The 10,111-nt window shown below is 37.8% G+C and overlaps 1 protein-coding gene across 1 annotated transcript; it reads right to left on the bottom strand.

Moving 5' to 3' along the window:
- Nucleotides 1-623: 623 nt before the first annotated feature.
- Nucleotides 624-9,983, bottom strand: slc26a2 (solute carrier family 26 member 2). The gene is made up of 5 exons (XM_028009408.1): nt 9,879-9,983; nt 7,769-8,377; nt 7,300-7,590; nt 5,232-5,680; nt 624-3,996 (listed from the first exon to the last, which is right to left on the bottom strand). The coding sequence occupies exons 2-5, from the start codon at nt 8,360-8,362 to the stop codon at nt 3,177-3,179; spliced, it is 2,154 nt and encodes a 717-aa protein (XP_027865209.1). The 5' UTR covers nt 8,363-8,377; nt 9,879-9,983; the 3' UTR covers nt 624-3,176.
- Nucleotides 9,984-10,111: the final 128 nt, after the last annotated feature.

Below are 10,111 nucleotides of genomic sequence, written 5' to 3'. Positions count from 1 at the left end.
AGAATTTAGATAGACCAATTAACCTGACAGTCATGTTTTTGAACTGTGGGAGGAAGAACATGCAAAGTCCATGAAGAAAGACCCTGGGCCAGGAATTGAACCCAGGACCTTCTTGCTGCAAGGCAACAGTGCAACCAACTGCAGCACTCTGCAGCCTCTACTAAAATACATATTTTAGTTAGATATTTTATATCTAACTAAAATTTATCATTTTTACTGCTGAAACTGTTCTGCTCTTTTACTGGGTCTGCCTGACTTATTTAATGCAACAAATTTTGCATTATTATATCTGTATCTTCTCAATGAGCACAGATTCTTTAGCACTGAACAATTCACAAGAGAAAATGGAGGGTAAATTGAAATTGTGATGTCTTTATTTAATCCTATAAAAAAATTTAACTAAACTCTTATGGTTACACAACAGGGAGTGACAGTTCTCCAGAAAGCTCCATTCCACAGTTTCCACAGGATTATAAAAGTAGAAGTTATCATTTAATCTCTGTAAAACACAAATTTTAAGCAAATGCGAGACACAATTGGTGACGGACTCATTTTAGACTGGAATTTGGGAATTTTATTGGGACTAAACTACAAAGAGAAACTATAAAGAACAAGAAAACCAATTGCAAAATTATGCTTTTATTTATTTATTAAAATATCACAACCATATAAATGTTCTTGTCAAGCGTAACATTGTGTTCCACATCATACTTTCTGACTTCTTGTCTATTCTGAGTAATAAATAAACCTGAGCCTTAAAGCAATAAAAAATAATTGTGATCGTCTTTTGGTTCAAGGACTTACATTAAAAACTACAAAACTATACACAAGAGAAGGCTGCAATATGTATTTTTGCATAGATATTTTGTTTAAAGAAATAAAGTTAGATAATAATGGTTTTACAAAATAGCATACAAAATAAACAGTTTCACATGTCTCAATTACCTAATAGACTTGTTTTTGAGCAAGAGTGCAACAACAGTGTCTTCAGTATAATTCAGCAGGGAAAGTCCTATAATTGATTATCATAACAAAAGAAGTTAAACTGGTGAGCCCACATTTATTTACAGCCCCCACACCCAAAATTAAATGTCAATGGAATGTGAACAGTCGCACCAAAACAATGTGCATACAGCCATTACAGACAGTATCATGAGTGCTACATATACAATCTTACTTTGTAATTTAAGGCATGTCTGGTAACAGAGACAGCAAAAGCTTTAGGCACTTCAAACATGAATAGTACATATTTTAATGCGCTTTTAAAGCAGCAATAACTTTTCCTTACTTTTTCTGGTGAGAATAAACCTGAGGTAATTTTTTTTCCTCCATTTTATAGCCCAGGTCCTGTGCTACAGCGCATGATAAGAAAACTATTTATACAGCGACTTCCTAAACGTTTAATTTATGATTGCATAACAGCTCAGTTTTTCATTCTGATGACCTATAGTAAACCTTTTATTGTATATTGACCCTTCACCTTGTTGACTGATCAAATATGTGAACCGAACCCATGATGACATACCACGATAATGAAACATGCAAAACTCCGAGGAGTACATAGCATTCACTTCACTACAACTTCAGCTGCATATTTTACATGTTACAGTAAGACACTGTCCTGTTCAGAAGTGTTTGGAAACCTTAAAAACTTACTTTTCCTATTGGCTCTACTTTTTTGCCTCATGGCTTCAGCAAAACATTAATAAATATATTTAAAACTATGATCAAATTCAACAGCTGTGTGCTATTTTGTGGTAGATTTACACCACCAAATGTAACCGTTTGAAAACCGGTTTAGGTTTAAAGTAATATTTGAGTTTTTCAGTGCTGCAGAATACCAGGAGAAAGTTCAAAGTCCAAATCCCACATCCTTAATGCAGATTCAAACAACTGTATAGTACAGGTAATTAAAGTTTACTCAAGAGCCTACTTTAGTCTAACATAAACCAATCCTTTATCTCTAACCTGAAATGTAATGTTATAACATGCTTAAATGTTTGGCTACCTGACTATATTGTTAAATTATTGCTCAATGCTAGTAACATACATATGTTTTATGGCCTCCAAGATAAAATTGCACAAGACACCTAAAATGAAATCCCTTTTCACCAGCAGTATAATTTCACACAAAAGCATTTACCTTTAATTTATGTGTATTTATTCAGTGGGGATAAAAACCATGTAAAAAAAATAGAACACTTATTAACACCTAACTTCCTACACTTATTTTTAGATGACTTCCCATGTAGTTAGTGCATTACTGAGGTCTATTGAGATAATGAGGCCAAGCATACAGTATTTCTGATCAGGAATGCTTTGAAGCATTTGCCATAGTGGACAAATACAAAAGCGCAATGTTGTGATGAGTAGAACAGGAGTTCTCAAACATTAATTATGGCTTAATAACGTGGGAAGGATATGTGATGAAACCATAGTCTAACTCTAAAAATAAAACAATAATTACTGCAAAAACAACAAAGAATTTGTAATAAAGATTGGCTTCTGAAATCAAACTAAACTTTGTTCCCCAATAGACAAAAGTAAACACTTCCTGTTAGTATCATCATTTTTCTTTTTATGAAGGCACAAAGTAGTTTGACTGGAATGACAACTAATAAGGAAGGGTTCTTATACAAAGCTTAATAAAGAGGAAGGCAGTGATGATGCAATTTTATTTACTTCAGATCATCTTCCTCTGGGTGTTTTTATCTCTTTGTAAGCAACTGTCAAATTTAGAAACACTTCCGAAACACTAAAAAAAAGAACAATCTATTTCATGTGAAAAAAAATCTCACTACTAGATTTAAAATAGGTAAAATAAAGATAAGGTTGAATAGATTTTCATGATAGACTTAGCAATACATAAATATAAAATTTTAGACCTCTCCCAACTGATGAAGGGAGAACTCAACAACTCATTTGAATGTATTTGCTTACGAAATAGAAAAATAAGATTATATTGAAACATCATAACTAAGGTTTCTAGTAACTCTTCTCTAAGTTTAATTTGACCCCCTGAAGGTAAAATGAATAATTCTGATCTACACCTGTAACACCAACTTTCATCAGCAGCAGCAGAATTATAAGGCATGTTGGTGACAAAGAGCTACTGTTTAGCTGTGTGCTGGCTGTATATCACATATAACCAGACCTTTGGACGGATTATTGCATCTTCAGGATTTGTTATCACAATCTCCATTAGGCACATTTAGGTTTTGGACGTAGCTGACAGCATCCGCGATGGTGTAGAATATCATGTTGTTTTTTCCTACCTCACCATCTTTTTTGCTGTCATAGTAACCGCCTCTTTCCAGAGAATCCAGTACTGAAGTATTACACTGGGCCAAGACCACTTCAACCGCAAGTTCTCTGTAATCTTTGCGGACCTCTTTCAGAGCGTTCACTCCTGCTGTGTCCAAAAACAAGATGCCGCTGCAGTCGATTACCAAGCTGCGTACGTTTCTGGAAGATTTTTCATCCAGCATCAATATTACGGATGAAGAAGCCTCACTCTCCTTGTTTTGTTTATCTTCAGACATCCCCTTTGGTATCTCTTCAGTGTCTTCCTGATTTTTGTTCTTTTCGAATTTCAAATGTTGAGCCTTCTTCACAGGTTTAAGATTTGCACATTTGTATAGAGATTTTTTGAACAAGCTCTGGTTGGCATAGTAGATCGGTGCACCGTATCTGAATACAGCCACTCCAAAATGTGTCTGAAGGCCATGGTAGGATGAAACATTCTCATAGTGCTCCCTGGAGGCAGCGTGGCCCAGCTCCTGGACCTGGGCTTGCTGGGTCCGGCCGAGGACAAAGAAGGCCGACACCAAAACACCAACCAGGAGGCCGAGCTCTGTGTTGACCAGCGCTGATGTTGCCATGGTGATCAGCCAGATCGAGGCATCGATTTTGTTGACGCGCCACATCCGGGGAACGTCCCTGAACTTTCTTAAAGCACCACGTAGGTTCACCACGATGATAACTGCTAAAACACATCTGTATAATGCAGAAGAGAGAAAAATGTCATGTTAAACAGCTTTCATAGGACAGAATAAGAAAGACAAAAAAACCTCAGAGTCGTTTGGCCCATCTGCTACTATAGATAAAAATTGCAGTTGCTAGTGGAACTAAGCGGAATATCTCTCCTTAGCAGTTCACCTCAGTGTGCATTAACCAGGGTTGCCAACTTTCAAGGGGGGTTTGGAGTGCAAAGTGAGCCAGTGTGAAAAAGAGGAAAGGCGTGAAACATGTGCCAATTGCAAAAGATTGTCAACTACATAAAAACACATGTAGGGTGTCAAACTGCTGTCCAGTTTCAAGCAAGCTCAGTCTTCACTGATTCGTATCCCCGTTTCAGGGGCACGTTTTGCCATTTCCTCCCTTCACCATTTCATTTTATAGCAGTTGTAGAAAAGCTAATTGCTTAAAAAGATGGTTGTTTAAAAATTGGAAAAGTATGTGGCTGCATGCCACATATTTCTGATTTTTATTTACAAAAAAATGTGTTGGTTAATCATAAAAGCACATTAAAATACAGCGAAGGTTGTAACATGACAAAATGTGAAAAACTTCAATGGGTATGTGTGCAAACTAATGCAGAGCTACTCCTTATTGAGAGTTAATTTGTATTCATTGATGGTTTGCTTGCACTTTCCTTTATTTTAGTGCCTGTTTATTATTGTAAATGAATGGCTATGTGGGCATGTTAAAACATCTGTATCCGGGGTTTGTACTGAGTAGAACTCCTGCTGACTGAAAAGCAGGCGAGTCAACGTGGGATCGGAACCATAACCAGAGGTTATCCGTATTTGTCAAAGTTTACCTTTGAAACCTCTTTTCAAAATGTAAACACAAGCAAATCCTATTGTAAACCTCCTGTTTCCTGAAACACTGGGAATGTTTTAAAATGCCTATGTCATGTTAAGGTTTTATACTCTACGCCTGTAGTGTGTGTATTTTTTTAAAACATGTTTTTAGGAGAATCTAAAAATTTGATTAAAAGCAATTAAAGCATTTTCACTCTATGGAGAGAACACAAAAAATAGCAGAGATTTTAACTTTTCCTAAGATGCAATGTTGCTCAACAAACATTTTCCAGACAAATAGATGCTAAATGTTACCTTGATTGCAAGGATCATAATTTTTAGGTGAAATATGATATTCATATGTAAAAACAATAAATCATATTAACTAGAAATGTTTAATGTATTTAGAAATTCCGACATACTTACTTTTGAAGGGAGTAAAAGAGTGGAGCAATAACCAGAAGAACCAATAGCAGAATAACAGCCGTGACCAGGCCTGACATCTGCGTTTGACACCCTGTCGATTCCTTGACGAGGGTTTTCGTCAAAGCAGCACTGGTCGTGAAGCAGCGGAAGAAAGAAGGCAGGATGTTGCAGAAGCCAATGGCATACATTTCCTGGTTGGCATCCACCGTGTAGCCGTGTTTCTTGGCAAACATCTCGGATAAGGAGACGGTGATGGCGAATCCTACGATGGCAATGGAAAAGGCGTCCACGGCCACATTGGGGATGAGCGTCCATGTTGGCAGCTGAGGAGGCAGGAAGCCTGTAGGGATGTCTCCAGCCACTCCAGAACCATATTCACTGTTGAAGTGACCGAAGTGAGAGGCAAGGGTTGCGATTATAACCGCAAACAGCTCAAATGGTATCGGAGCCTGGGAAAGAGAAAAAGGAGTAAAATAAATCTAGTTTTAAAAAAATGATTATATATATATGTATATATATATATACATATATATATATATATATATATATATATATATATAAAATCAAATTAAAAAGTTCACATTTAGAGCCAAATGTGTAGCTTTGTTCATGTTTTGAACCTGGAATCATGCTTACTACAAGTCATTTTCAAACATGGTTAGTGTTTAGGTATATCTTGAATCACTCACTTTAATTCTCAGTGCCGAGATCATATTTAGTGTCTATAATCGCTATCCGTCAGGGAAATAGTAGTAGCGTACAGCAGATACAGGAAGCATGGGGAACAGAGGGTTGTCCAGACAGGTTCCTGTTGTAACTGCAGATATTTTAAGCTGTAACTAAACTAGGACTTTTAACTGAGAAAAGTTAATCACTTAATGTTGCAGCATATCTGAGGTAAACTAACATCACAGGAACACAACCAGCCAACTAAAGTTCCTAACTGATAGCTCATAGCACAAACACACCAAAATAGACAACCTAGAGTTTCTACAATTCAACCGTCACTTAAACACATCTATCGTCACAGACCAAGTCATAATCTGTGAATTGCAGAATCAACGAGAAGAAAAAAATGAAGACAAGACTTCAAACTTAATGCAAACCAATTGAATTTGTATAGGAAAGTTGATTGATAATAATAAGATAATTGATAATAAGCCGCATATTAAATAACTTTTTAGACAATACATATATTTTTACATTTCTGTCATCTTGAAAAGGAAAAAATAATCATCCATCATGATTTCTCGCCATCCATCATGATTGTGATGACTTTTTCAGTGTCCCTGAATGCGCCTTACCAGCAACATTAACATTTCTAATTATTTAAAAAAATGGCAAGAAAATCACTTTTATTTTACTGTTGTTTATTTATAGGTTTGCTGTGCCTTGTATCTCAAAGGACATGACTGCTTGCCACTTATCCATATGCACCACCAAGTGGCAATCCCAGTGCATAAGGTGCAACATTATTTATACGGTGCCTGATAGACACAATACTGTCTGATTATCCATTTGGGTGACTTTCATATTTTTCTGAATGCACAATTGTAGGGTTAACATTCTTTGGAATTTTTTTTGGCCATTTTTACAAGCCGTTTATGATTCTTTATAATACCTTTTGAGATTAGCATGCACCTGAAACATGCAGTATATCAATAACCACATCAATTAGGTTAGCATGAGTAAGAAAATAGCAGAAGAGAGTAGCTTGTCTACCATAACCCAGACAGGATCGCAACTTTTATCTTACTATAGAGCAGGGGTCTCAAACTCCAGGCCTCGAGGGGCGCAGTCCTGCAGTTTTTAGATGTGCCACAGGTACAAAACACTGGAATGAAATGACTTAATGACCTCCTCCTTGTGTAGATCAGTTTTCCAGAGCCTTAATGACCTAATTATTCTGTGGTGCAGCAGAGATACATCTAAAAGTTGCAGGACTGCATCCCTCGAGGACTGGAGTTTGAGACCCCTGCTATAGAGAAAAGAGTGTGGTTTGCTCTCAGTAATTAAACAGTGTAAGACATGCAAATAGAAGTACAAATCTAACTCTTACTATTTTTACCTTTAGCTTGGATTTAAAGCGATCATTCAGTTCCTTAGCTGGAATCAGGACAGCCAGGCAAACCAGGCTTGTGATTAGATCACAGATATTGGTTTTTGCCATATTGGTGAACAGACTATACCAGGTCTTAAATAGAGTGAACCAGCCCTGCGCCCGGGGGATCTTCAGTCCCAGAAGGTACTTGATCTGGGACGTGAGGATGGTCAGGGAGGCCCCTGTTGCAAAGCCACTGAGCAGGGAGTCTGACAGGTAGACGGAGACAAAGCCTACCTGCAAAAGGCCCATCAGAACCTGAGAGAAAGAGATTAAAAAGCAGCCAAGTTAAAAAATAAAGCAGTAACTGATGTTTGACTTTAATAAAACATTTGAAAATGTAAGGATTTACTAAAAACTGTACAGTAAAATATGCCTAATTTCACATTAAGAATTACCTTTATTTACTTGGACAACTGTGAGATATTAAATTTACCTGGTAAATGCCAGCAGTGAAGGTGACTGTTGCTCCCACTGTGATCGCATAGCAGCTTCTATCACACTCTACATTACTGCTGTTCCCCTGGCCAGCCAACAAGGCATCACTGTTGTTACTGCCAAAGCTGCTTTCTGGGAGGTATCCTGCAAGAGCCAACTCTCTGTCCACAACCTGACCCACAAGCAGGCAGAGCACTCCAAATATCCCCACTGAGATGTGTCTGGAGGAACCCAGGATGGCATAAATGATAGATGAGAAGAAGGAAGTGTATAAACCATATATAGGATCTTGACTAGCCAGTAAGGAGTAGGCAATGGACTGAGGAACCAGCAGGATTCCCACTATAAGTCCTGACATAATATCACCCAGAATCCAGTCCTTTAGCTTGTAGTGGGGCAGCCACTGCAGAATTGGGACAAAGCTCAGTATTTTGGATTTCGCCTTCTCCGGGGAGCATGAGCAGTGCTTCTTCACCCGATCTGATACAACAGTATGCCATTTCTTCTCAGGTTCCTTCTCAGCTCTTTCCAGGATCAGTGGCTGATGTGGATCAGCCTCCACAGCTGTGCAACAGTCGCCCCCATCTAGCATGTTGAGCTTTAGTTCCTGCAGTGAGAATGTTCAGTGGTCAAACAAAGATTAAAACCAATCAGATATTATGACCACCTGCCTAATACTGTAATGTGGTCGCCCTTTTGATGGGAAAGCAAGTCTAGTCCATACATACTAGACCACAAAAGGTGTGCTGTGGCAACAGGATGTCAGTAGTTTCTTTAAGCAGATTAGACTTTTGTCCAGCACATCTCACAAGATGCTTGCTTAGAGATTTGGGGAACTGGAAATGCAAGTTAACACCTTAAAGTTGATGTTGTGCTCCTCAAACAATTCCTGAAACATTTTTTTTTCGTTGTAGCTAAGTGGATTATCCCTCCTATAAAGCTAAGCTTCAGGTTGTAGTATTGCCATGAAATAGTGTCATAATAACATCCACATGAATGGAAGGTCCTAGTAGAGGTATACACAAAGCATCACACTGCCTCCACCACATTTAATTCTTGTCATAGTACTTGTCTCTTACCATTGCCAGAATAACATCAGAATATTCTTTTATCATAATATCATGTTTAATAAATGTCTTTTAAAATTCATCTTAACTTAAACCTGCTTATTTTTGCAGGGTAGCAGGAATGCTGGTGCATGCTTGTACACACTCAAACCTGGATGTAGTATCAAGTGACCAATTTACCTAACAGTCAAGCTTTTGGACTGTGGGAGGAATACCCAACATAACGATAAATTGCAAACTTTATGCAAAAAGAACCAAGGCTCAAACCATGGATTTTCTTTCTGCAAGGCAACAGTGCAGCCCCGGGAAACCTACAGAAAATATGAAAATTCATTTAGCATATTATTGTTACTGTAATAACAGTCACCGTGCAGTAGAAAAGCGCGGAAGTCTCTCTATCACGACTTAACATTTTGTCCATACCTAAAAGCATATTTCCTCCTATTTTATGCGTATATGAGATATGTAGAGTGCTGCGTATGCTTACAGTTCAGGTTACACATAAAGCGACACACCAAGAAACCCTGGCACAAACTTTCAGTGTTTGATGGCGAATATACGGACCAAAGTAAGGACAGAGAACGAGGAAAATGGCAATAGAACGTGGTTATCGTTCCTGTGCAGTTATAACTCATAAATGTCACTGAATAAAAGTGACATTTATGTTAGATTTTTAACTATTGGCAGTTAAAAAATAATATTGTATACTTTCTTCGGTAAGCAAGGTAAAAGTTTGTATTTTCAAAACGTTAAAAGCAGAGCAATGGTGTTGGTGCTTAGTCTATAGTAAGTTTATAAACTGCCACTTGGAGGTTGCCGAAATGTACACCAGCACTCTCAACAACTTCGTTGAGTACATCGATATATCAACGTTTGCGTCCCTTTCTTCCTCCTTTAGCCAACTACCAGAGTCCTATGAATGACCACCATTGTAAACAAGTTGTCAACGTGGACATGGAAGGGAACTTTAATCAACTTGCGTAAGTTAACGTGACTGGACGTAATTCAGAGAGGAAAACGTTCATGTTAAATTTCCCTAACCTGCCGCCGAATGAAGTGCTGTTACGAACAAGTTTTTCTCCTGTTGCTTTCCAACAGTCGAGTTTTATTCCGCCTCGGATTCATTTTACGTTTAACTGTAATGTCATGACGTCATGACGTCTTAAGAAAACGTGTTTGCGTCATGTGACCTGCCGTTAAAAACAGATAGAAATGGAATTGGATTTGACTAGACTGTGTCTCAATCTTTTGTATTATATTCGTAATATAATGTT

Source organism: Xiphophorus couchianus, chromosome 23 (assembly GCF_001444195.1).
Source record: "Xiphophorus couchianus chromosome 23, X_couchianus-1.0, whole genome shotgun sequence".
NCBI classification, from domain to species: Eukaryota; Metazoa; Chordata; class Actinopteri; order Cyprinodontiformes; family Poeciliidae; genus Xiphophorus; species Xiphophorus couchianus.
This window is presented reverse-complemented; position numbering and strand designations above follow the sequence as displayed.